Consider the following 27539-nt stretch of genomic DNA (forward strand, 5'->3'; position numbering starts at 1 on the left):
GGATTGGAAAATTGCTTTTAAGAGTAAAAACACTCTTCCAGTTACCCAGAAACAAAACTGTGGAAAGGACTAAAATGCTTCTCTTTCCTTGTCTTTCCTCCATCATAAGATCTGCTGACTAGTTTTCCTCTGCTTCTGCTTCCTTCCCTTTCCATTTCCCTTGTTATGCTCCAGGCCAGGCCTTTCTAAACTCACGCCAAGTTGTGGCAATATCTTCCTATTGGTCATGCTCCCTTTATCATGCCCGCTTCCAAGAGACCATAGAAAAAACACACTCCTCCCATGTCTCCACTTTGCTCTCACACTACCACACTCAACACTTCTGACTCCAGATATATAGGTTTTTTCCCACACCAAGCGACTCTCTTCAACACCAGCTACGTGTCCTATAATTCAATTCAATTCTGACACTGTCTACCTGGAGATAGTGGGCTCAGTTCCACAAGCCTGACCCTTCCAAACTTCAGATGCCACTCGCAAGTTCCAGGCTGTAACCTGTATTTCTGACCGACCGACTGTAAATCTCGGTTCCCATGGCTTTCTCCTTGGGTTTGAAAGTTTGCTAGAATGGCTCACAGAACTCAGGGGAACACCTGTTTACGTTTACTAGTTTATTATAAAAGGGTATGCTAAAAGATAAAAATGAACTTCATATGGAAGAGATACATAGGGCAAGGTATGGGGGGTGGAACTCCCATGCCCTCTCTGGGCACACCAGCTCCCTAGAACCTCACCAAACCCTGTATTCTGGGGGTTTTATAGAGGATTCATCACATAAGCATGACCCATCATTAATTCCACTTCTAGCACCTCTCCCCTTCCTGGAGGATGGAGAGTAGGGCTGAAAGTTTTAAGCTTTTAATCATGGCTTGGTCTTTGTGGTGACCAGTCCCCATCTAGGAGCCGACCAAGAGTCACCTCATTATAACAAAGGACACTACTGTCACTTAGGAAATTCCAAGGCGGCTTTGTGTCAGAACTAGGGTCAAAGACCAGATATTAGAACAAAAGATGCACCTACTGCCCTTTTTTTAAATGAATTTTTGATATGATATATTTCAATAAATTTATTTATTTATTTATTTTTGGCTGCATTGGGTCTTTGTTGCAGTGCATGGGCTTCTCATTGCGGTGGGTTCTCTTGCGGAGCACAGGCTCTAGGCATGTGGGCTTCAGTAGTTGTGGCACGCAGGCTTCAGTAGTTGTGGCTCGCGGGCTCTAGAGTGCAGGCTTAGTAGCTGTGGCACACAGGCTTAGTTGCTCCGCAGCATGTGGGATCTTCCCGGACCAGGGCTCGAACCCGTGTCCCCTGCATTGGCAGGCAGATTCTTAACCTCTGCGCCACCAGGGGAGTCCCACTCCTAGTGCTCTTATCTCTCAGAAAATTACAAAGATTTGGGGAGCTCTGTGCAAGGAACCGGGGCCAGAGACCCTACAGTTGGCCCTTGATATCAACAGATTCGGAACCTATGGATAGGGAGGGCTGACTGTACTACACCACTTTATATAAGGGAATTGAGCATCCACAGATCCTGGTATCTGAGAGGAGTGCTGGAACTAATTCCCCGCAGTTACCAAGGGATAACTGTGTATATGTTTTCTATCATTTCACAGATATACTTTTTTTTTTTTTTTTTTGCGGTACGTGGGCCTCTCACTGTTGTGGCCTCTCCCGTTGCAGAGCACAGGCTCCGGACGCGCAGGCTCAGCGGCCATGGCTCACGGGCCTAGCCACTCCGCGGCATGTGGGATCTTCCCGGACGGGGGCACAAACCCGTGTCCCCTGCATCGGCAGGCGGACTCTCAACCACTGCGCCACCAGGAAAGGCCACAGATATACTTTTATTCTGCTTATTAGGAAAGTTGAAAACCCGCTTATCCTACCATAATGATGGATGCATGTCATTACACATTTATCCAAACCCACAGAATGTACAACACCAAGAATGAACTCTAATGTAAACTGTGGATTGTGGGTGATCATGATGTGTCAGTGTAGGTTCATCCATTGTAACAAATGGACCACCCTGATGGGGTATGTTGATGACGGGGGAGGCTGTGCATTTGTGGGGGCAGGAGATGTATGGGAAGTCTTCATACCTTCCCCTTAATTTTGCTATAAATGTAAAACTGCTCTGAAAAGTTAAATCTTACTTTAGAAATAAAAATGATTTATCCACAGTATAAAGACCACAATTATAAACCTGTTCTATATAACCAAAGAATTGCCCAAACCTTATTTTCCTTTGTTATAGCTGCATTCATTTTCTTACCCTCTCCTGAAACCTGACTTTCAAGGCCATATTCTCACCTCCATTAATCAATCACCTACTCATTCAACCAGTATTGATACAGGCTGGCGCTGAGCTGGGCACCTGTATACACTGGCAGACAACGCAGTGGTGGTCCCTGCCCTTATGGAGCTTACAATCCTACTCTTTGGGACCACACCCAACCCCTCAGGGTCCCTCCCAGCTCTTCCTCTTCTCAGTTCCTAAAATTTATATTGATCTGGTCACCTTTTTTTTTTATTTTAAGTTTAACCCATTTCTTTTCCTCCAGGTCTTTTTTTTTTTTTTTTTAATATTTATTTACTTATTTTATTTTTGGCTGCATTGGGTCTTCGTTGCTGCACGCAGGCTTTCTCTAGTTGCGGTGAGCGGGGGCTGCTCTTCATTGCGGTGCACTGGCTTCTCCTTGCGGTGGCTTCTCTTGTTGCAGAGCACGGGTTCTGGGCACGCGGACTTCAGTAGTTGTGGCACGCGGGCTCAGTAGTTGTGGCTCACGGGCTCTAGAGCTCAGGCTCAGTAGTCGTGGCGCACAGGCTTAGTTGCTCCACGGCATGTGGGATCTTCCTGGAGCAGGGCTCGAACCCGAGTCTCCTGCATTATCAGGCGGATTTTCAACAACTGCACCACCAGGGAAGTCCCTGGTATTTTTTTAAATTAATTAATTAATTTATTTATTTGGTTGCACCAGGTCTTAGTTGCAGCACACAGACTCCTTAGTTGCAGCTCGTGGGCTCCCTAGTTGTGGCAGGCGGGCTCCTTAGTTGCGGCATGCAAACTCTTAGTTGCAGCATGCGTGTGGGATATAGTTCCCTGGCCAGGGATCGAACCCGGGCCCCCTGCATTGGGAACACATAGTGTTATCCACTGTGCCACCAGGGAAGTTCCTGGTCACTTGTTTGAGTGAGAATATTCTGAGGATTTATTTTTGTAGGGGTCACTTTTTTTTTTTTTTGAAGGGATCTTTTGTGCCTATAAAAAATATGTTACATATTATAAATAACAAAGTCCCTCTTCATCTTCTACCATCCAGGGATGACTATCATATATCCTTTTAGGGTTGGTGTTTTTTTGTTAGGTGGGTTTTTTTTGTTTTTGTTTTTTATTGTCTTTTTTGTGTGTTATATGTATTATAAGTTTTTCAGTGAAAAGCCTTTTATTTGTGGAACGCTACTACATTGGTGTTGAAACAAGGTGAATCAGTGGGGATCATAGTGGAGAAAATATAATGAAAAATATAATTTAAAAATTCCTCTGAAGTATTTTTTCCATTTCTGTATTTGCAGAGGGGAAGAAAGGCTTTTGAACTTTGATTAAATTTGGATCAGGTAGTTTCTTTGATCTTGTTCAAAATATTTATAAGTGACTTTAACAACATATTATATTACTTTTCCTATAATCTTTGCCTTTAGTCTGGGATGGCATTAACTCCCTCTAGGTTTTAGAAATCCAGGATTTCCCATGTTGGTAGAAAATGGGATATTAAAAACATCTGTTCTGTTCTGAAGCTATAAATTTGAGTTATGAACAGGCTAATAAGCAGATTTGACAAAAGATCAGAATCAAATTAATGCATGACTTTTAAAAATCTCTTCCTGAAAATTGAAACTTTTGCTTCTGAAAATTCAAACTTCTGGTTAGCAAGTGTTTGTTTGAAAACCATAGGCTAAAATCATTCTAACACTTTCTCTAGAGCAGAACTTGATGAAAGGCGAGGCTGTCCTGGACACAGCCAAAGAATTTATTTTCTGAGGAACCCAAAGTCCCTGATATAAAGCAGCTCCGTCCATGTAAAATGGGAGGATGATAATTAGCTCAGCTCTTGTTCTGTTGCAATTCATTTTTAATCATAGTTGTGAATAAGGTATTTTGAGAGATGATATGTAATAAATTATGTCCATGAAGTATTTTAATACTACAGAAGGACTTCAGGATATAAGAGGTAAGCACATTTTATCTGCTTGTTCTATTAAATTATAGCTTTTAAATGTAATCTCACTTTCTGTATAAAACAAGTGTTCTTAACCTTTTTAAGGTTAAGCCAGAATCCCTCTGGGAATGTGGTGAATCCTATGGATCTTGTCTCGGAGTAATTTTTGAAGTTACAGAATAGAATTCGTAAGATTAAGAGGAAACCAATTGGCCTGAAATAAAGTTATTAAAATAATTTTGAAGAGTGACAGAGTAATACATGTGCTTCTTTAGGTAATACATTAAACAGGAAGAGGTGGTGTGGATCTAGTAACTGTCATGATTTTGAAGTACTGGTGAGAGTAAACAATATTTTGAGATGCCTGCAACAACCGTAATGTCATATAAAAAACATGCGATTTCTATGGTGATAAAGCCCTGGTGTCATTGATAATACTGTGATTTGTTGACTACATTCGTAATGGAAGGAAATTCCGTATTTCACTTAGAGATTAGTAGAAAGATTTTTTGGTTTTGTCTGTCCAAGTTTGTAGACCCTCTGAATTCTACCCATAGACATTACTGCAAAACCATTCTTTTTCCAATTCTCAGTATAGATTTGACTCGGATTCCCTGCAAGTAACCGAATGCCTCTGTTGCTGGAACGGGCCTTGCCAAAGATCTAGCAAGCTGACTCTGTTGCCAAAGAGTTTCCCTCTTAGTATGTGTCAGAATCATGGGCTCACATCAGGAACTGTTCCAGGGAATTCCCTCGTGGTCCATTGTTTAGGACTCTGCCCTTCCACTGAAGGTGTACAGGTTTGATCCCTGGTAAGGGAACTAAGATCCCATAAGCTGCACGGCCATTTAAAAAAAAAAAAAAAAAAGGAACTGTTCCAGTTGGAGAAAACACTGAAATTCAGTCAAACTTGAATTCACTTTGGTGTTTATATTTGCTTTATTCTTCACTTAGCAGTTCTTTGGGTAGTAAAATATACTTATCTCCCCAAACCTCAATAATTAGGGTAGTGGGGACCAAATTTGGATAAGAGGTTCCTTAAGTTAGACTTGCCTGCATCAAGGCCATTTCTGTACGTGTGAGATTCTCGCTTGATAAACTGGCAGGCTTAAATGTATCCACAAAGAAAAGCAGTCTCAGTGAAGTCAAGATAATGGATGTTTACATTTGTTGACTTTCCTGTGGGTCTGACTCCCCTAAGGGCATTCTGTATATGCCAAGCCAACATGTCCCGCTAAAAAGGGACCAAAGGGAGATTCTGTCCATTGTAAGATCTGATCCAAAATTTTGTCCTAGGACGAGCCTGGCATCAGGTTTGGTTTGTGAGTCCTTTGGGCATGCCACCTCTGGACCAGACTTATCAAAGTAAGACAGGCCAGGGCTGCCTCATGTGGCTATGCCCTGACAAGGGCTCCCGGCTGAGTTCTAAGTCCAGCCAGCGCTCCGCTTGCCATATTGTGTGCCCTGGCGAGGGGCTGCATCATCCCAGGAGAAGTGGCCTTTTTAATTCACAGAAGGGCATTGCCAGCTTTCCAAGAACAAGAATCTGTGAACCCGGAGAGCCCGGAAAGGTCACTTTTCTAACTTAGGCATCTCTGGGCCACATTCTCAGAGGCCAGAACTGACCTAATATTTGAGAAGCAGAATTAGAGCAGAGACTGGAGTACTTTTTAATTAGACCCTCAGAGTATCATCTCAACTGCTTAGTAAAATATGGAGCAAGAAGTGGTAACCCTAAATGAGTGTCATTTAGTCTATCATAAATTAAGGAAACATTTGTTGAATATGCACCAGACCTTGTTCTAGGTGCTGGGGGATATAAGGATAATTAATTCAGGCTCCTGGTCCTCCTGAAGCCCATGGTTTAGCATTTGTGCTTAAAGGGATACTTGACACTATAGAACCATTAACTTAGCTTTTAACTAGTTTGCTGGCACTCCATATTCTCATTAAGGTTAACTTAGTTTGCAATTTTATCCATACATATCAAAATGATTTTGTGTATAGTAATAAATAGAGTACATCATTAAAGAATATTCTGAGAGGGAGACATCAGTCAATACGTATTTTAAAACATCAACAGTTAAAGACATGTAATACCATTGCAAAAACAGACCTATTGATTAAAAATAATAATTATTATTCTGCCATTGGAATAGGGAGGTAACTTGAAATAGACTGTTGTTTATAAGAATCTAGTGTTGACAAAGTAGGAAGTGCAAGACAATAGAAAGGATTATTTGGTGAATAACCTGTTAAAATTTGAAAAACTCATTAAAATTCATACATTATTGGATACACTAAAAATAAAATCAAAACTAGATATAGGGCTTCCCTGGTGGCGCAGTGGTTGAGAGTCCGCCTGCCAAAGCAGGGGACACGGGTTCGTGCCCCGGTCCGGGAAGATCCCACATGCTGCGGAGCAGCTGGGCCCGTGAGCCATGGCCGCTGGGCCTGCGCGTCCGGAGCCTGTGCTCTGCAATGGGAGGGGCCACGACAGTGAGAGGCCCGCGTACTGCCCCCCCCCCAAAAAAAAAACTAAACTAAATATAAATAGGCAGAGCACAGAGGATTTTTAGGGTAGTAAAAATACTCTGTATGATACCATAATGATGGATACATTTCATTGTATATATTTGTCCAAACTTATAGAATGTACACCAAAGTGAGCCGTAAAGTAAACTGTGGGCTCTAGATGCTAATGATGTGTTGATGTAGGTTCATCAGTTGTAATAAATGCCCAACTCTGGTGGGTGATGTTGATACTGAGGGAGGCTGTGCATGTGTGTAAGCAGAAGGTATATGGAAAATCTTTGTACCTTCCCCTCAACTGCTCTAAACATAAAACTGCATAAAGTCTTAACTTAAAAATAAAAAATTACATATGAAGCATTAAACTATAGGAAAACCAGGGAAAAAATAAAATTGGTTATTTATTAAAACTCTCAGGGTAGGGAGAGGAGGAGAGATGATTTTCTAAGCCCCCCAAATTAAAGAAATTATAAAGGAAAATATTGACACCTTTCAACGCTTCTATATAATAAATACATTATAAAGTTTTAAAATATAGTTGAAATAAAAAGAAACAGTACACCAGAAAACATATTTGTAGCAAGTATGGAAAATACTATTTCACTAAGAATATTAAAACTTTTATAGATATCTGGACTAAAAATATGAACAAACAATTCACTCAGAAAAAGTATACATAAGTACACTGTGGCATGTTTAAGATCCTCTGAATCATAAATATCAATTAAAATAAGTTATCAGTCCCCCCTACTACATTAGCAATAAAAAACTACAATACACAAAACTGGCAATCATTTAGTGAAGCTAGTATTTTCATATGTAAATAATGATATTTTAAATTGGTATATCCTTTTAGGAAAGGTTTCTCATGCTATATATAAAGTACTTAAAAAAAACAAAAACCTTTTCATTCCCATTGATATTCTGCCCCCTCCACATACACACCCAAAATGTGAAGTATAGAAAAAGACAAATATATCAAGACATTGACCACTGTTACTTGTAATTAAAATAATCACACAATTTATTATTCAAACCCAGTACCTTTAAAGAGTACAAGGGGCAGTATTTATAGTAATACCTGGACAACAGGTAATGTGGTAGAATCATATGGGCAAATTAGGATGTATGGCCATCCAATTTATAACAGCCAAAGCAAGATAACTAAAAAATGACTTAAGTCTAATAATAGAGTACCTAAGTCCCATATCATATATCCCTGGAGTGGCATGTTTGCTACTCCTATGTATTAAAAAAAATGTGCGGGTTAGAATACTTTAAATGTGCTATAAAATTCTATATATTATTAAAATTAAGTAAAGTCAAACATTTATAAAAATAGAAGGAAATACTTCAAAATACATAGTTGTTTTAGAGAGATGTTCATGGTATGCTTCATGATACTTTAGAATGAGAGTCATTAGTTTTTCAATCTGGGTCAAGCCTACTTATTTTATGTATGGGGATACTGACACCCAGAAATGCCACAGGACATGGTCAGTCACATACCTACCTCTGCTAGACATGGCTGGACAAAGAAAGTAAGAATCGGTCTTCTCACGCCCAACAAGGGCTCTTGAGCTCTTCGCCAAGCCACCTTCAAGATGGCAGCAGTGTGTCTTACAACCTGATACTTGATCTTTATTTTGGTATTTAAAATAACCTCTACTCTGTTTCACAAGTCAGGATAATTTTAGGTGGCTTCTTTTAACATTTGAAATTTTGGCAAACAGGCTTTCATTGACTAGACTTATTATTCTCTGGATCTCATAATTCTGTATTTTGTTGCTGAGTTCATTACATATTTAGGGAGGAAAGAAGAAATCTAGATAATACAAAGCAAGACATGTGGTTAAATTCAAAACACTTGACTTTGGAACGTTACCCGGTCCTATATGCTAATTTCCTCTGTGCTCTGCCATCAACCGTTTCTGAGCACACAGTCCAGGAATCTTACTGTGTGCTGTTGAATTTAAAAGTCCCTGATTCCCACAGATGACTCATTTTTAGGAAATGGATACTGTACCTCTGAATCAATTTCTGCTGTAAGTTGATTATTCGTTGATTGGGCAATCACGGGATTGTAAGACTTACTAGGAGCCCATGTATTGAAAACTTAGACATCTAACAAGATATGGTATTTGTTGGGTCCTCATTTTTTCACTCTGGGTCTCATATATGGGGACAAAGTTAGCTTGCATAGCTGTTGAGACTGCACATGCTATGTTTTGGTTAGTTTTGTGCTGCTAATGCTGGATGATGGGGATTGATTAACTTTTAATCAACGATGCCACCTGGTGGCCAGAAAGTACATTTTGTGGTGTCTAGGCATGCTGTACCAACCTTTTTTTCTTTGATATAAATAACCTCAGTAGCATTTGAGGCATTTTTATTACTGAAGTTTTGAAGAACCCTTGTTTGGTTTGGTGGAAACAGGAAAGTCATAGAATACTACAAGTCCAACATGGCAAATTGAGATGACTGCTCTGCTCTCCTTGATTTTTTAATGAAGCTCCAGCAGGATGCTAGGACCTAAATGATATGTAGTAAACAATTCCAAATGACCAATGCAGGAGTGTCTGTCTGGTTTCCCTTCCTGCGTTTCACCTGGGTTATGACAGTCACTGGGGCAGCTGGTGATTTCATTGCTCATTCCGTCTGACTCAGAGGGTGATCAGTCTCGTTCTTCTCATTCTGTAGTTAAGGCACTAGTGATTCTTAACTGAGGGGATCATGGTCTTGTCTTCCTAGAAAAGGTAAAAGGTAAAAGTTCTCAAAAGGAGTAAGTTGAGTTTTAAGATTTTTTTTTTAATTGGCAAGGAAAGTAAACCTTAACCTCATTTTCTCCTTGATTAATAACATGATTTTGCAACATTTTCATCCTGGGTTTTCTGCACAGCCAGTTTGTGTATTTCCACTTTGCTCCTGAAAGTTTAGGTTGGCGAGCAGCAGCTGAGCGTGAGTACAAGGAAAGAAAATGCAACTCAGAAGCTTACTGAGGTCAGGATTTCCTAATATGGACATCTTCCAGTGGCCTCTTTTGGTTTAGAGAAATGTCTCAGCTTGCATGATATGCTTCTGTATTAAAGAACAAGAATTGAAGACAAAATGGGAACTTGCTATGAATCTGATACTTAGGTAAATCTGCTTTCATTTCCACACTCTTCAGCTACCTGCAGCTTTAAGGAACATCCCTTTTGATTAGTGAAGTAGCCCAAGAAGAGTAAGTTTTTCTCCCTAACCCTGTTGCTGTCATGGAAAAGTTAAATATTTGGATTCACTAAACATGGCTTATATATGGAATGCATTCTGAGTGGGGTCAGAGTGAGATTAAGTTCGTTTTTCATCTTCAGATGAGTCTAAGTGTAGTGTATAATCAATGTATTTTGTTAATTTTTGTGGGTTTCTTATTTATTTGGTTGGAAGAATTGCTCTCCAACTTTTATGTTCAGATTACTTTCAGATCTAAATTGCTTGTGATGGTCTCTGGCAAGGTAGAATCTATGCCGTGGCGCACAGAAGCTTAACGTCATCATACACGATATCTCGCTGTGGCTTGTTGCCAGGGCTGGATATTTATAATGTGCATGTCTAGACTCACACACGTTCTTGGATCACTGTGTCAAAGATGTATAGTTTCAGCAGTTGGGTGTGTATGTTAGTCGTCTATTAAGTTTGAAAATCTGGCACTAACGTCCAAGTTCCCCTTTGTGCCTTTGAGCATGACTTAATAAATCCATGGGTTGAAATTATATCTGTTCCATAATATTGCTAAATGGAGATTGGATCTGATAAAAATGCATTCAGTCTTTTAATATGCCTTTCCTCTTTCCATTTCCCAACTCCCATGGGCATTAGGATTGGTTTCAGCCTTTATTGCCTTTTACCTAAAATAAGACACAATCCTGTCTGAAAAAAAATCATTTTTTAAAATTCATTAAGCATTTCTTGTTCCTTGCATGCAAAGTCTCTGGCTAAGTGCTATGAGAGATAGAAAGATGAATCAGATGTAGGCAGGCCCTGCCCACAGGAGCCTTGAGTCTAGTGAAAAAGAAAATGATAGAAGGCATACAGTAACTGCTGTGTAATGTGTTATTCAAAGGGAAAGAATATTTCTTTCAAATGGAAAGTTTGGTAAGAGAGGAGGAATTTGAGATGAGCCTTGAAGAATTATGAGTAGAATTTTTATACGCAGAGACAGAGAAAGGATTCAGAAGAAGGGAACATTAAAGACAAAAAGTATGGAGCCAGGGAACACATGGGAAGTGTTTAAGGAATTGTGCAGAATCAGACTTAAGAACAAAGGGCCTGTGTAAGGCAGTAGCAAGAGAGAAAAGCAGAAAAGTCAACAGGGACCGTGTAGCAGGGACTTGAAATTCCAGGAAATAGAATTTGTTTTAATCTGAGAGTTAATGGGAAGTCATCCAACATTTCTCAACAGAGAAGGAAGTATTACCTTGAAATCCTGTAACGTTCCTTGGTTACAGGATTTATGAAATATAACCTATTGCCTTAAATTTTTTTTCGTATTACGAGAAGCACTATATGCCATGTTGCTCGTTTACAGACCATCTTTTTGTGTGTGTGTGTGGTACGCGGGCTTCTCACTGTTGTGGCCTCTCCCGTTGCGGAGCACAGGCTCCGGACGCGCAGGCTCAGCGGCCATGGCTCACGGGCCTATCCGCTCCACAGCATGTGGGATCTTCCCGGACCGGGGCAAGAACCTGTGTCCCCTGCATCGGCAGGTGGACTCTCAACCACTGTGCCACCAGGGAAGCGCCCCAGACCATCTTCATCTAGACCAGGGTTTCTCAACTGCAGCCCTATTGACATTTTGGTGCAGATAATTCCTTGTTGTAGGGCTGTCCTGTGCATTTGTAGGATGTTTAGCAGCGTCTCTGGCCTCTAACCACTAGATGCCAGTGGCATCCCCTTTCCCCCAGTTGTGATAATCAGAAATGTCTTCAGACATTTCTAAACTTTTTCCTGGGGGGCAAACCTGACCCCATTCGAGTACCACTGGTTTAGACATATGTATTGCATTTTTCTGGTGTTCTGGGCATTGTTAGACTCTTAAGATTGCCAGATCTCAGAGTTCCTTAGACATTCAATCTATTGATGCTTGAAATTTGGTACTAAAACGTGCATCTGATCTTGAGATTAAGGTACTTTGTGTGTGTTGGAGTTAAAGAGCTGAACTGGGCATCAGGAGACCTGGGTTCGGGTTCTGGTCCTAGCTCTGCCACAAAGAGGTTGTATTACTTGAGTGAGACCGTGTCCTCGGTAGCCTGATTCCTCATCTCTAAAGTAACCAGTGCAACCTCTCAGGCTCTTTCTAGCTCTAATTTTGTGTCCTGATTTCAAATTGACCCCAGGGCTTTATTCTTTCATTTTTAGAAAGGTAGCACAAACAGAATGAATATGTATATTAACCAATAAGGTTGACTAGAGTATTGAATAAGAAAGACAAATGTTTTTTCCTTAGTGCTTAATTGTACTAAATACCATAACTTTTTTTCCTTTTCTAGACTATTTAAAAAATCTCTTAGAAGACGCTGGAGATTACAGAGACACTCAAGGTAAACAATTTTTGTGGTCTCATGTGTTATAGAAGGTTTTATATTATGTTCATTTGAACCTGGAAAGTAAAAAGGTAACAAAACCCATATACAAAACTGTGTTTTATTCTTAAGAAGCCTTTTTAAACTCTGTTTTAGGCAAATTAAAATAGAACTAGATAAAGTGGTGCTGGATGCAAGTGAAATTATAGGGGCAAAAGATGCCCATGGTCAGGCAGCCATTGGAGCCAGCCTCCTGAGAGAGCGGTCCCAGCATAGTCTGTTGTCAGGGAGCTTCATCCTCCTGGGCTCAGTCTGTCTGTGCTGGGGTGCATTCACCTTCTCTAGATGTCCACTGCTTTCAAAAACAGAGATTGAACCAGTTGATCTGCAAGGTTCTTTCAAGCTTTAAAATCATGAGTCCATGAAGTGACCAAACAACACAAATTAGAGATAAGGTCTAAAATAGTCTATTATTCTGGGACTGTTTAATGATGGGCATTAGCCTTACCATCCTTCCACCCCCTCACCCCAGTAGTACTTAAGGGAAACAGTCCATTACAATACAAGGGACTCATTGACATTCATGGGATAATCCACTGTGTGTGTCTGTGTCTGTGTGTGTGTGCATGTATGTCTGCTGTCTTTCTCTCTCTCTCTCTCTCTCACACACACACACACACACACACACACACACACACACACGCACACACACACGCGCACACACACGAGGATTTAGTTCTGGTTAGGAGAGTAGTGTTTCTTTTAAATGTCATAGGTCTACCCCTGGTTCTAATCTACAGAAACACATTAGACAAATCCATCTCCACGCCATTCATTTTATGAATTTTGATCACATTCTGGTGCATCCTTTACATTATCAGATTACAAAGCTGAAAGGTTTTTAACCCATTTTTGTAGAGATTCTTATTCATTCTATTAATCATTTTACTTCTTCTGTAACATCTTTTATTCGCAAGTGTTATGCTTTTAAAGGTGCTTTTTTAAAGGAGAAGTTTGGAGTGGGGGACATGACATGCTTCTTGTCTCTGGTAAACATATAATTTAGTTGAAGAAGAAAGTCTGTGATAGGGACTTCCCTGGTGGTGCAGTGGTTCTGACTCACACTCCCAATGCAGGGGGCCTGGGTTCGATCCCTGGCTGGGGAGCTGCATCCCGCATGCATGCTGCAGCTAAGAGTTTGCATGCTGCAACTTGGGAGCCCACGTGCCGCAACTAAGACCCGGCATAACAAAATAAATAAAGAAATATTAAAAAAAAGAAAGAGAAGAGTCTATGATACCCGACAGATAAAGAACAAAGCAGATAGCTTTAAAGTAAGGATGCACTTAGCAGTATAGAATCATTTGGAAGATGGAGGAAAGTGTGAGGATTGAAGAGGCAGAGCTTTGCTTAGAGGGAAGTAGAACCAGAGATGAGTTGATGAGAGATGGTGGACGAGAGGAAGAGTGGGCATTCCAGGCCAGAGTCTGTCTCATGAAGATAAATATCTTAGACAGATTTTAGCAGATCGGGCCTCAAGAAAACATCTGTCCCAGGGCTTCTGCCTTCAAGGAAAGTGAGTTATTAGCTCCATTTTGCAGGTAAAACAAATACAGGGCCAGAAATTAAGGAGCTTGTTTAAAGAAAATTACACACTTCAGCAAAGACATGGCTTAGGATAAGCAGTGAACAGTGATGTGCACTGTATGGCCAGAGGCACTGCAGTAAAGTGATGAGATTGCCCAAAGGTGAGGGAAAATGAGACTAATATACCTTTGGAAGATAAGCAGAAGAGTTAAAGGAACAGAGTCACCAGGGCCTCTTAAAGGGATGATATGAGGAAAGTAGAATTGCAGAATGGATGGGGGAGGTCAGAGCTTGGAGGCCAGGTGACCAAATAGCAGCAGCTTTATTACTTCATCCATTCATTAAATTTTAAAGCTTTTATCCCTGTCCGCTGGAGGTTCAAGCAGGCCAGAAAGCAGGGAATGTGTCCAGGGTCACCTCTTGAATATCTGCCATGATGAGTGCCAGATACAGTAAATTCTGATATGTGGTTTGAGTCTCTATAAGGAAATACAGCTTTCCTTTAATAATGGTGATAATAATACATTTAAAGACTATAGAAACCTCCAGGGTTGGTACCAGAAAGAGTATCCCTTAGTAGGTATAGTAACTGGACCAAAACCCTTTCTGGAAATTGATTTTTTTTTTTTTAATAGTCCTTTTAGTGACGATTACTGTCATTGCCACACCAGCCTCAGAAGGGCATGCTTCCTTCTTTAACACTCTTACCAGTTTTTCTCAATCATAGGGCTTCTGTCATACCAGATAACCGTCTTTGTGTGGATTTCTAATTAGCATTGCAGGATGTTTAACATCCCTGGCTCCTACCCATTAAAGGCCAGTGGACCTTCCCAGTCATTGTGACAACCGAAAATTATCTTATACATGTCCAAGTGTCCCTAGGGGAACACTATTGTCTTGAATTGAGAACAACTGTAGCCCAAAAGGAGACAAAGTACAGACTTTTTCCTTTATATCTAGTTATGAAGATGACAAGACTGAAGCATTCAAAAACATTTAATAAAGGCAAGAGGTTAATAAAAAGAATAAAACACAGGTGAAGCTAAATAACCCAACTCACAAAATAATGTATGTAATTTCCTAAGGTCTAGTATGCTTCCTTGTGGCATTTCTTCCCTCTTGGGATCAGACTAAGAGAAGGCAGCTAAGCCCTGACCCTCTTAAATAGCTGGTCCTCATAATTCTGGTTTCCTATCCCAGGATCCTTCTCTCCCAAGGCAGTTTATCCTGGAATGATCCTCAGCTTCCAGGTAAAATCCTATTCATCCTTGTAAACTTCAACCGAATAATCAACTCTCAGCACAAAACAACCCTGATGTTCATACTATTGATACACATGGTCTGTAATGTATCTTTAGAGTCTTTCTTTGGCTCATTGTTTCATAAGTACTGTTTTTCCTTGGTTTTGTTCTCATCGAACCGCATCGCCTATATTTCTGCCCACTCACAGTTAACTGATCTCCTGCAGTGGTCCGTGGCTGTGAACTAGCCGTCTTGTTGTCTGGAGTTGCTCAGTGTTGCAATTCATTGGTAATGATAGTGATTGAATGCCCCTTCTGTTCCTACGTATTTTAGATGCCCTTGCCGTTGTTATAGAGGTAGCCAACCACGCCAATGACACCATGAAACAAGGAGTAAGTATCTTCATTTCAACGGCTGCTGTACTGTTGAACCTGGGAGCCCATGCCTTCATATGCTGTGCATTCTCTTTCTGTAGGACAACTTTCAGAAACTTATGCAAATTCAGTACAGCTTAAATGGACACCATGAAATAGTTCAGCCTGGACGGGTAAGTGTTTTAGACTGCATTTTGCAAACTTAATACAATGGATTTAGGCACCGTTTGTAGCTATTTTCATTTGAGTTATGAAAATAGGTTATTTGTTATTGTTACTCTTCAGTGACCCAATCTGGATCAACTAAGTTCATTCTATCCTTTCAAAACATTCATGATTTAAGTCATTGTGACAAGAAGTCCAATTCAATTAGGAGAACGGCAAGAGACCCCACAGAGTATCTGATCAAATAGGATCATTTTGTTGTGTAATACTAGCTGACCTCACACAGCTTTAAAGACAATTTCAATTAAAATCTTTAATGTAAGAGAAGATTATGAGGGGAGGGAGAAAATTGGTATTTTGATGTTCTTCATAGAGCACAAAAGTGACTGAGGGAATGAATTCAGGGAAATTACAAAGTGCAATTGTCAGGATGTTGGCTATGCCTCAAGATCAAGTACACACGCAGTCAATTACTTTTCAAACCATATGGTACCCCTGGGCTCAGTATTGGAGTTATGAAACTCTGCTGGCTTATCCAATTCCTAAATGACTTACAGGGTTTAAAAAGAAGCCATGGCTGTAAAAAGTAACAAGGAAACTATGTCTGCCCAGCCTCCACACAAAATAATTCTGGGGAACGAAGGTCGAAAAGGAAATTACATGTATATGTATATTGTAGTTGTGTTGGGAGGGTACTAAATGGATGTTTGTTTGGATGAATCAGGTTTTTCTCAAAGAAGGAATTCTGATGAAGCTATCTCGGAAAGTCATGCAGCCCCGAATGTTTTTCCTGGTAAGTGGCCACGTGTGTTTCTGCTGAGCCCGAGGCAGGGATAATTGCTTAATGAAAGGAGACGGTTGTTCAGGACAGATAAGATTGGTACATTCAGACAGCAGTTTTAGTAGGATCTTTGACTGGCTGGATTGCTTGTTTGCATGTCAAGTATAGGAAACAAAGTCTTGTATGATACATAACTAGAAATTCACTTCCTTTTTGAATTTAGTTTATTTCATCTCTGATTTGGAAAAATTGATTCAATCAGTGATTTGTTTTGGCAGATTATAATACCTTAGGTGGGGTTTAGAATTCAGAAAACATTAAATCTGTTACAGAATTTGGAAAGAAAGCCCATTTTCTAGAAGTTGCCTTCTAGTAATATTCTAATAGAACATTCTAGGTGGTTCTGGTTTTATAAGCAGAATATAAGTATTATATTCAGAGTTTTAAATAAAGAGGTAATATTGTTCCTTTATTCCTGTATCTTACCAATATCTTTGTAGCTGAAATTTGTTGCTTTACTTTGTCCTATGAAATGTTTCTACTTTCAGTTTAATGATGCTCTGTTGTATACAACACCAGTGCAGTCTGGGATGTACAAACTGAACAACATGCTCTCATTGGCAGGAATGAAGGTCTGTGCATCTGTTAGAAGATATATATATATTTTTTTTTTTTTTGGCAGAAGATATTTTTTTACCCAAATGTATTTAGAGAAAAAGCCCTAAGATAATCATCTTCTCATATCCCTACCTCTTCTCTCTCCATGTGTTACTGTTCATTTATTCATTTTTGTAGTTATTTGTTCCCTCATACATTAATTGAGTCATAAGATATTGAGAACTACTATACTGAGAACTACTATAAACAAAATGTGTTATCGGTTTAGTGAAAAATATAAAGATGAATTGAAGCATGATTCTTTTGTCTCCACCTCTACTCCAATCCCTCCAGGAGTTTAGCAACTAGTTGGGAAGCTAATATGCTGCATATCAATACCTATAAAATAGATAGTAATACATATCACTATAAAGGCACAGTTAAAGTTTGTGGGAGCTCAGAAAATAAAGAACATGCAGCTTTTGGTGGGACATGGTAGAGGGATTGGTGGTAGTAAGGAAGAGGGAGACTTGAGGAAGTCTTTTTGGAGGAAGAGCCAAGAGCCTTACAGAATTGGTCACATTTGGCCTCGCTGAGATGTAGGGAAAGGCATTCTAGGTACAGGGAATAGTGTGAGCAAAGGCCTGAAGGTGGGGAAGTTGGGCCTTCATGTATGTGGGTATTTAAATTCATCTGGAGCACAGAGCAGATGAGGGAGAGTGATGGTAGATCAAGCTGGATATGAAGGCTGGGGGTGGCTGTCAGCAGTGGGGGCATTGGGCAATTTTAGCTATGCTTCAGCAGTGAGGTTTTCAATTGGATGAGTCTGTTCAATCATTTTGTTTTCTTCCAGGTCAGAAAACCCACCCAAGAGGCATATCAGAATGAACTAAAGATTGAAAGTGTAGAACGTTCCTTCATACTCTCAGCCAGGTAAATTTTAAAAATGTATAGGTGAACATTTGTCAGTATTGTGGAGTCAAACATTTTCCAGCAGTTTTCACATTTAGGTTAACTAGTAAACTTATTTTTTTCCCTTTCTTTTCTCTCCTAATACCATGCAGTTTACTCTTGATTTACCATGTAGGTGGGATGTCTAAGAGCTGATGCAATAGTGTGCTAGAAGTACAAAGACTAAAATGTTCCTCTGAATGGAATAATAATGCCGAAAAGTGCTTTGCTGATCATTTTTTTAAAGTAGTTATTTCAAGTCATTTTACAGTGATACGTAATGTTTTTTAAAACATCTAGTGCTTTATAGTTTACTAGGAAGTGTTCGTGTAGCATTCAGAGGTCATAACAAATCTACTGAGGTAGGTGTCATAAAAAGGAGGAAGACTGAGTTACAGAAAAATTGAGTTGCTTTCTTAAGGATGCATAGCTGGCAAAGTCAGGATACAGGTAGAAACTTTCTGCTTTTAAATCTGTTGTTATTATGACATACCACATTGCCTCAAATCAGAACCTACAGTGACATATGTGTAAGTCAAAATATATTACTGTAATGTAAATCAAGTACTGAGGAAACCTGGGGCTGTGTGACTCATACACGCATATTATTCCGTTTTGGCTGAGTGGTAGAAGTGCGTGTGTGGGAGGATTTGACTGGTGAAGGGAGAGCCGCCAACAGCCACAGCTTGCTCCATTACTGAACCTGCATAACACGTCTGGGCGGCTCTCAGATCTCACCTTTGACATAATAAAAATAGAGCAGACATTGATGTAGCGCTTCCTTTGTGCCAGGGACTACTGTCCTAAGCACTTTCTGTGTATTAATTCATCAAATCTTCACAATAACCTTTTAAGGTAAGTTACTACTATTATACCCATTTTATGGTGAAAAAAGCCAACCAGCTGTTAAGTAGCAGAGCAGGGGAGCTGAAATTTGAATCTGACACTAAAATTCATGCTTTTAACCATTCTGATATTGCCTACGTCTGTGGATGTCAAGGACTCAGACCAAATGTGCTAACTTCCCAAATCAGACCGCAAGAGCATCTCCCTGGGTCGTGTCACTCTTCTGAAATGGAATGGCCACTGCTGCCTGACACCAAATCTCAGGATGATAGGGGAAGACAAATTCCTGTATTCAGGGTTTGTCAAGTGCTTCCCAGCTACCAGCGAAAGCAAGCAGAGTTCCATCAAGGGAGGGGGCACCTGAAGCATCCTCCAGATCAGTATTTAGAGAGTGAAAGTAGGGGAATTCCCTGGCGGCCCAGTGGTTAGGACTTCGCACTTCCACTGTAGGGGGCATGGGTTTGATCCCTGGTAATGGAACGAGGATCCCATACGTCCAAAAAAAAAAGTAAATGCTTGATCACTTGGAACTATACCCTTTTCTTTCTTTCTTGAGTTTGAACAAAAGTGCAAAGAACATCAAGTCCCTGTACATCAGGCTCTTGGCAAATACTTATGCCTGGTTCTTTTTTTTTTTTTTAAGCCTGGTTCTTAAAATCAAGAGTTATTTTCAAAGATCCGAAGAGGACATGCCTATAGGGAAGTTAAGTTTTCAGTTGCACTTAAGTTTTCTAACTAAAATAGGCTTTTATAAAAACAAAATTCTGTTTATTAAAAATTAAACAATTCAGGAAATGATGGTTGATCTTTCTTTCTTTGGTTGCCTATCAGGTAAATATCTGGATGTCAAGTGTTTTTTCAGATGGGCCTCCTAGACCTTAGTAAGATCATTGGATTTTTAAGTATGATGGGAAACCATCCAAAGGTTTTAAGCTAAGAATTGGTGTGACCTCATTTTTATTTTTAAAAGCACACACTCTCTGCCTTGTAGAAGTAGACCACCAGAGACTAGAGTAGAAGTTGGAAGACCAGGTAGGAGGTTGTAGATGGTGATGTCTGGGCTATAGCTGTAAGAAATGGTTCAATCAGGTAGAGCCAATCAGGATGGAGTGAATGTGGGGTATGCAGGAGAATGGTAAAACTGGAAAGTTGTTGATAAAAGAAAAGTAAATTTCCACAGGAGGGTTAAGGTGGCATGCAAGAAAGGGAACAAACACATACTAAATGCCACCCATATGCCAGGCTCTCCTTCTGAATTCCCCCAACCACACTGAGGTACTGTGTAACAGGTAAAAAAGGGATGGAGGCCTCTTGTGATCTTGCTCCTATCTGCCTCACCAGCCTGATCTCCATTCACTCTCCGTGTCACCAACCCCACCAAAGCATGGCATGTTCCATCAGCATGGATCTGCTAATGATTCTCCATGCATGCCAGCCTACTTCACATCCTTCTTCCTTGCACAGGTGGCTACCTCCACCTAGAATGCATCCCTTTGTTCAAGAAGTAATATGGAGCGTCTACCCTGGGCCAGGCATTTTGCTAGGCATCAGGATACAGTGGACAATGAAAAGGGCCTTTCCTTCCCTGAGCTTACAGTCCATTAGCAAAGACATACACTTAGCAAGTATTACCACAGTCAATTATCAGGGAGATTAAGTAGTATACAGGGAAACTACCAGGTGCTATGAGGCTGTAAAACAAGGGATCTTAAATTCGATTTGGTGGAAAAAGGGCAGTTAGGGGTAGCTTCCCTAAAGTCCTGTGTCTATTGAGTTAAGAAGGATAAGTAGGTGTTGGATAGCTAGGCAGAGAGAAAAGGAGGAGGCTCCTGGCCATTAGGAACAGTGTGTACAAAGGCCCTGAGGTGGAAAAGGACATGGTGTATTCAAAGAACTAAAAGGCCAGTGTGTCATGAACATAGCAAATGAGAGGGAGAGTGACCCAAGATAAACCTGGAGGGCCAGGGAGAAAGATTATGCAGAACTGTCTTGTGGATTTTGGTCTTTAGCCTAAGAGCCACAGGAAACCACTGAAAGGTTTCTACAAGGGAATGATGTGATCATTTTGGCATTTTTAAAAAGAATATCTGGTTGCTCTGTGGAGGATGGTTTGGGAGGGGAACTGAAGGAGACGAGTAATGGGACAGAGAGAGGCAGAAGAAGTGAGTCTCCAGCCTGTACAGCGTATTGGATTGCTGTGATAAGGAAAACTGGGAAAGGTGCAGCTTTAGGAGAAAAATCAGGAATTTAGGTTCAGATGTGCATATTGAATGTGTGGTGCCTATAAATCATCAAGATGGGGTCATCAAGGAGGCAGTTGATGTCAGGAGCTGGATGTCAGAAGGAAGACTAGACTAGAGGCATATCCTGAGGAGTCATCAGCCTCGAGATGATGACCGAAGCTAGGAGACTGGCTGAGGGTGCACAGGGAGACCGCAGAGTTCCCTGTCAAACACCTGTAGTTGTCCCAATAGTACCTTAGTCATCACCTCTGCAAAGCCTTCCCTGCTACCCAAATAAGGTAATTAACTACTTCTATGTCACTTATCTATCTTACATTTATTATATCATACGGTAATTTTTACCTGACTTTATGTCTCACGTCAATTAGATGTGAGCCCTTCCAAGTGAAGTGTACTTTGTGTGCCCAGTTCATGGCGTAGTACCTGGCCCATAGAAGGCTCCCAGTAAATGTTACTCAAATAAACTGAAGTGATGTGGCCTTTGGACCTCAGAGTTGCATCCCACAGTTAACACAAAAAGTAAATAGTGTGGCAAGGTCTAACACACCAGAAATCTCTTCTGTTGGAGAGTTTTTCCCTTAGAAATTATTTCCATTCATTGGGGAAATGGTGCTTGTTTAATGCAAATTTGCTATCTGGTAATGTCCACATTCCATAAAGAAAAGAATACTTGGCTTAACTGTGTTTTTCTGTGGGGAAGATGCTGATTCTTCTCCTAGCCATGTCACAAAGGCAGAGCTAGAACGTCTCCACTCGATGCTGTAGGCAAGTGTGTGTGGTCTATGAGAAATGTGTTATCAGCTGATAAACATTGTTTTGGCAGAACCCCACACAAGAGAGAGCCAGGAATGATTAAATGAAAGAACAGCATATGTGACATGATTTGCACAGTCGAGTCACATTCCACGTGCTCCCAGGGCTCCAGAAAAATCAGACGGGAATCCTCAAATTAGCCATCTGCCTCTTGACTTTCTGTTACTTTTTCCAGTGAAAAGTTGGGGAGGGAGAGAGGGCAGGGGAGACAGTAATATTTTATGAATGTTTACTTGGAACCTGAGCCTGTGTTCTCATAGCGTAGTCCTTCAGAGAACAGGAACAGAGGCCAGAGGTGACATGGTGGTGAAGGGTTCCATCCTTAGCCACACTTGGATCTGATACCAAGTCACCATTTAGTAGAAAGCCTGTTATCTAAAGCAAATTATCTAACAGTTCAGATCCTCACATGGCTTTTCTGTAAATGGTGATGGTGTGTGACGTTGGGATTGGGGGAATGGGGTGTAAGATCCAATGTATATTCCATGGGGTACCTCTGAGGATGAGAAGTGATGATATTTGCAAAGAAAGCATTCAGCATAGTTGGCTGATACGTAGTAAATGTTAAATCAGCGGCAGCTAGTTGGGGCAGCGATGATAGAATAGTAGAGGTAACTGAGGCAGGTTTTGTTTGGTTTAGAGAGAGAGGGGCTGTTCCATTTTATTTTGGTTTTGGTATATAATGAAACTTTGAGAAATATACTAGTTTTAAAATATTATTTGTAAACTGGATATCTTCCTTTTAACATCCATATGAGTGCATTTTCTAAAAGGCACTGAAGCCATTTAGTAGGAAGATACATTTCTGAGAATGATTATTGTGGGGAAGGTGAGTGGTTTTTAAAGTTAGCTCCTTGACCTGCTCTGGATTCATCAAAATAGGCCTATTTGTATCATTTTTTGTGATGGAATTTTTCATTTTAGAGTCATTATTTCAAAGTTAAAATATACTTAAGGGCTTCCCTGGTGGCGCAGTGGTTGAGAGTCCGCCTGCGGAGGCAGGAGACACAGGTTCGTGCCCCGGTCCAGGAGGATCCCACATACCGCGGAGCGGCTGGGCCCGTGAGCCATGGCCGTTGAGCCTGCGCGTCCGGAGCCTGTGCTCTGCAGCGGGAGAGGCCACAACAGTGAGAGGCCCGCGTACCGCAAAAAAAAAAAAAATATATATATACTTAAAATTAGAGTGAATAATACAATGAAACTGCATATTCAGTCACCCAGACTCAAAAATTACCAAGATTCTGCCACAAATTTTCCTGTTTTCTAAAGTACTTCAAAACAAATTGCAAATATCAGGTCATTTTACTCCTACCTACTTTAGCATATGCTTCTCTTAAAAAAAGGAAAGTGTACATTTTCTTATATAATCACATTCCCATTATTATGATGGGTTTTATCATGATAGAGATTTAAATTTATTATTAAATTCTGTCTCTCTACAAACACACACACATACACACACAATACACACACAATACCTAAAATGTGCCTCTCCCTCTTGAGTATGCAAAACAAAATGGGCAATACCAGTGATGATTCTGAGTTACCATAGAATTGTTTTTAGAGGGAGGTGTGGTTGCAAAAACAGAGAAAAAGAATGTGTTTTTCTGAGCAGGCTTTCCCCCTATTCCGCCCATTTCCATCTACATTCGAGTCGCATAGCTCCTGATGAACTGAGGGTTAAGAACAGAAAATGTGATGGGCCGAATAGGTAGAGGAACCCTAACAACCACTGAAGGCTATTTCCCTTATTAACCACTCCTTCAACATCTATTTATGACACCAAAAATATGTTTCCTTTACTCCAGTGCCCTTTCTAGAATATTTAGTAACCTAAAAATATTTAGTATTCTGTGCTGTAAATTTGGATTTGAAACTTGATTTCTTGGAATATTTTTAAATTCTAGGATTATATCTCAGGAAACTCCTTGGTTATATAAATAATCATAACTATTAATTGCATGAATAGCCCTTAAACCAAACAAAAATACCTCCAAATTTAGGAGACTTCAAAAGCCATTCAGTAGAAAGCGGTATTTTTGGAAAGAAAAAAAGCATTGTGTTTGCTAAAATGCCGTGTGTTCTCTAATGCCTGCTCTGATTATTTGTGCACGTAAACCTCAGAGTTGTTGCCTGTGACTAGCATTGTTGGAGGGTGGTGGAATCTGTTGCCATGGCAGAAGGAAAAGACATAAGAAAAAGGCAAAGAATAAAAGCTGACATCTGGTTGATAGAACTTTCTTTTGCCCCCAACAGTTCTGCCCCAGAAAGGGATGAATGGCTAGAAGCAATTTCCAGGTCAATAGAAGAGTATGCCAAGAAAAGAATCACATTCTGTCCCAGTAGGAGTCTTGATGAGGTATTGTCTTTTCCTTCTTATGTTTTTGCAGTGCATTTCAAATAGTTTTTACCCTCAAGAAACTTTTCCCAGGCGTTTAGAAAAGCAACATGTGTTTCACAGAAGGATTGGAGGTGTGTGCGTAATTTCAGAGCTAAATATTCATTCTGTTAATGTCTAACTACAAGTCTATGATAGCATATAGTGCATTCATATTTTTTCTAGTTATAAAACCTCACTGTAGAAAATACAATATAGTTTAAGGAAGAAACTAATTGGCTGTTATTGCACTACCTCAGGCATCTTTTAAAGTTAATTTTGCACTAGAGGATTGTTGGAATGTAGCTAATCTTAATATCCTAATAACATGAAAAATATGATAGCTCATGTTTCATCCACATCCTTAATGATACCATCAGCATTGTGAGCTGCCAGTCCAAATAGAAAGGCTTGATGCTGTAGCAGGCAGTGTGCATAGAGATAATCAGAAGTCGTTCTTCCACAGGCCGACTCAGAAAATAAAGACGAAGTTAGTCCTCTTGGATCCAAGGCTCCCATCTGGATTCCTGATACCAGAGCTACGATGTGTATGATCTGCACAAGTGAATTTACTCTGACCTGGAGACGACATCACTGTCGGGCCTGTGGAAAGGTTAGAGAGGATCACACTCACCTCCCTTGTGATTTTCAATAGCTCTAAGCTGTACATAACGAAGAAGCATGTTTCTCCTTGTAAACCATTGGGAGTCGGGGGAGACACTGAATCGTAGGTGGTATCTCCTCTACATATTTAGGCACAAGGCAATCTTATTAGGGAACTTAGCTCTTCCTTGCCCAAGATTACTTCAGAATGTCAATAATAGATCATGTTCATTTTTTAAAAAACTAATAAATTCAAATTAAATAGATGCTCACATTTACAGATAATTATTGAAACTGCATTTATCTAAACACTAAGTTCTTAGTAGGAGGAAACTTTCAGTGTTGAAGTTATCACTAGTGATGTTTCTGAGTCTTCGTGATGTTATTAGTAAAATGAGCATCGTAACGATGACATCAGAGAGTTACTATAAAGATTTAATGGGTCTTATTTAGACAGCATTTAATTTGGGCCAGACACTGGGAAGAGGCACAGCAGAGGTGTTCATAGTTGCAGCAGTGACGATGACAATGACGATGATGACGAAGATGATAAATACAGCTAACACAGGACTTACTACGCACCGGGCACTATTCTAAACATTTCGCACATGTTAACTCCTTTAGTATATTATTATCTGTAGTAAGCACTCAGTAGTAATCTGTGGCCTCTTCAAGTGTGGTATTGTGTGTGAGTTCCCTACATGCCTGAGCTCCACTGAATTTTTATTCAGACTCAGTGACTATGAAAAGGTTTTGAAAACTAGACAGAACTATAAATTGCAACATAACTGATGGTTTAGATACAAAGGTTATTCTAAATGAAATAATTCCAATGTGTTTTCAGATCGTATGCCAAGCTTGTTCATCAAATAAATATGGATTAGATTACCTGAAAAATCAACCAGCAAGAGTATGTGAACATTGTTTCCAAGAACTGCAGAAATTAGGTAATATATAAGTAAAGATTTAATTGAAAATTCCATTATTCCCCAGACACTTTCAGACAACCTTCTGAAAGAATCATCTTAGGCACATTAGCAACATGATTGGTGATACTTCTCTCAAAATATTAAGTATCTTGCTTTCTTAACTTAGTGAAGCTTTCTTAACTCATATTTTGTGGTAATTCCAAGGAAGGTTGGACTGAAACTTAGTTTTACTCTGAAAACGGTTTTGCTGAGGATCCTGATTGTAGAAATGTAATCACAGGATAAAATGCTTGGAGTAGTTACAGGGGAACTTTAACTTCCAAATAATTTTCAGGTTTCTAGTTTCACAACTGTGTGCTCATTACAAATCATTTTTATCTATTAGTAAAGTAATTCTCTATGGAAACATACTAGGTGGCACTTTGTTAGCCTTATTCTAATCACTTGGACTGATGTCGTGAGGTTTCATTTTACATCTAAATGTGCAGCTTTTCGCCAACTACAAAATGATAAATCAAATCTGCCTGTTCGTTATTTGCAAGTATCCATCCCTACAGTTAAGGTGAATGCAGTTCAGGTCTATATTTTGGGACGAGATCCTGAAACTTAAAGGATCTAAATTTTTAAAAGATTATCCTTCATGTTGATGAAGAATAGCTTTTCATCATCAATGAGAATATCTAAATGAATATAACTAGATGACATGCCATTTCAGAATCCATATATTTATAAGAGGAATCGTTTGTTATTATCTGTATACATTTTCCAAAAAGACACGTTCCTCTAATCTTTTGCCACCCTTATGTTCCTCCCTTTGTTCTCTGGGTATATAATATAGGCTCAAACATTCAAAATTCATTTTTGAATACTCCTCCCTCATCACACACACCCATTTGGTCAGTAAATCTTGTCAAATTTATGTTTGAAAAACCTGTCTTGCTCTTGAATTATTTATCCACCTCAGCCTTAACAAAGCCTTCATTATCTTTCATGTGGACTACTGTCCTAATTTCTTAACAGGTTTTTCTGCTGCAAATCCTTCCTCTTTCCTACTGCCAGATTTATTTTTCTAAATTCAGTCTGCTCGTGTTACTTCCCAGCCCAAAAGGCCTTTCTTTGATTTCCTACTGCCTAAAAGACAGTCCTTAGAACCAGCCATTTTTTCCCCAGCCTCACCTCCAAATAGATGAACTAATTTCATATCTGTGTGCTTTTGCTTATGCTGGCTTGTCTTCATGGAGTGTTCTTCCTCCGCTTTTTAGCTTGGCAAACTCCTACTTATACCTTAATGCTAACTCAAAACTCTCTCTTTTCCCAGCTTTCCTTGAACCTCTGCAGTGAAAATTAATTACTCCTCATCTTTTCTTATAGTCCCTTTTCTAGCATTTTGTTCATTGTAATATTATTTGGTCATGTATCTATATACTAAATGATGTTGTCAGTTTGGGTTTTTTTAAAGTCAGGAGGGAAATTTTTTCAATTTTTTTTAAAGTTGGTAGTACATAAACATCTTTCAGAATTCTTAAGGCACAAAAGGTCAATCCGTTCATATGGCTTGCAGTTGAAAAAGTATAAAATCATAGACAGTGGGAAGTCTTCCTCCCACTCAAATTCCAGCCTGGGGAAGTGTCATAAGTTTCTTAAGTATCCTTCCATGGATATTTATGCAACAACGTTTATTGATTTGGATTAAATTGAATTGCAGAATGCTTACCATTGG

The 27539-nt window shown here is 39.8% G+C and overlaps 1 protein-coding gene across 2 annotated transcripts in view; it reads left to right on the plus strand.

Annotated features, from left to right (window-relative positions):
• The window catches only part of FGD6 (FYVE, RhoGEF and PH domain containing 6), a 106835-nt gene that overhangs the window by 68963 nt on the left and 10333 nt on the right, over positions 1–27539 (plus strand). For both annotated transcript variants that reach the window (XM_032646800.1, XM_032646801.1), the window contains exons 9-17: positions 12279–12329; positions 15474–15532; positions 15616–15687; positions 16404–16472; positions 17009–17092; positions 17911–17990; positions 24167–24269; positions 24754–24900; positions 25735–25837. In XM_032646800.1, the coding sequence (XP_032502691.1) occupies positions 12279–12329; positions 15474–15532; positions 15616–15687; positions 16404–16472; positions 17009–17092; positions 17911–17990; positions 24167–24269; positions 24754–24900; positions 25735–25837 (768 nt within the window). The remainder of the gene's footprint in view (positions 1–12278; positions 12330–15473; positions 15533–15615; positions 15688–16403; positions 16473–17008; positions 17093–17910; positions 17991–24166; positions 24270–24753; positions 24901–25734; positions 25838–27539) is intronic.

The sequence above is a fragment of the Phocoena sinus genome, chromosome 10, assembly GCF_008692025.1.
Source record: "Phocoena sinus isolate mPhoSin1 chromosome 10, mPhoSin1.pri, whole genome shotgun sequence".
NCBI classification, from domain to species: Eukaryota; Metazoa; Chordata; class Mammalia; order Artiodactyla; family Phocoenidae; genus Phocoena; species Phocoena sinus.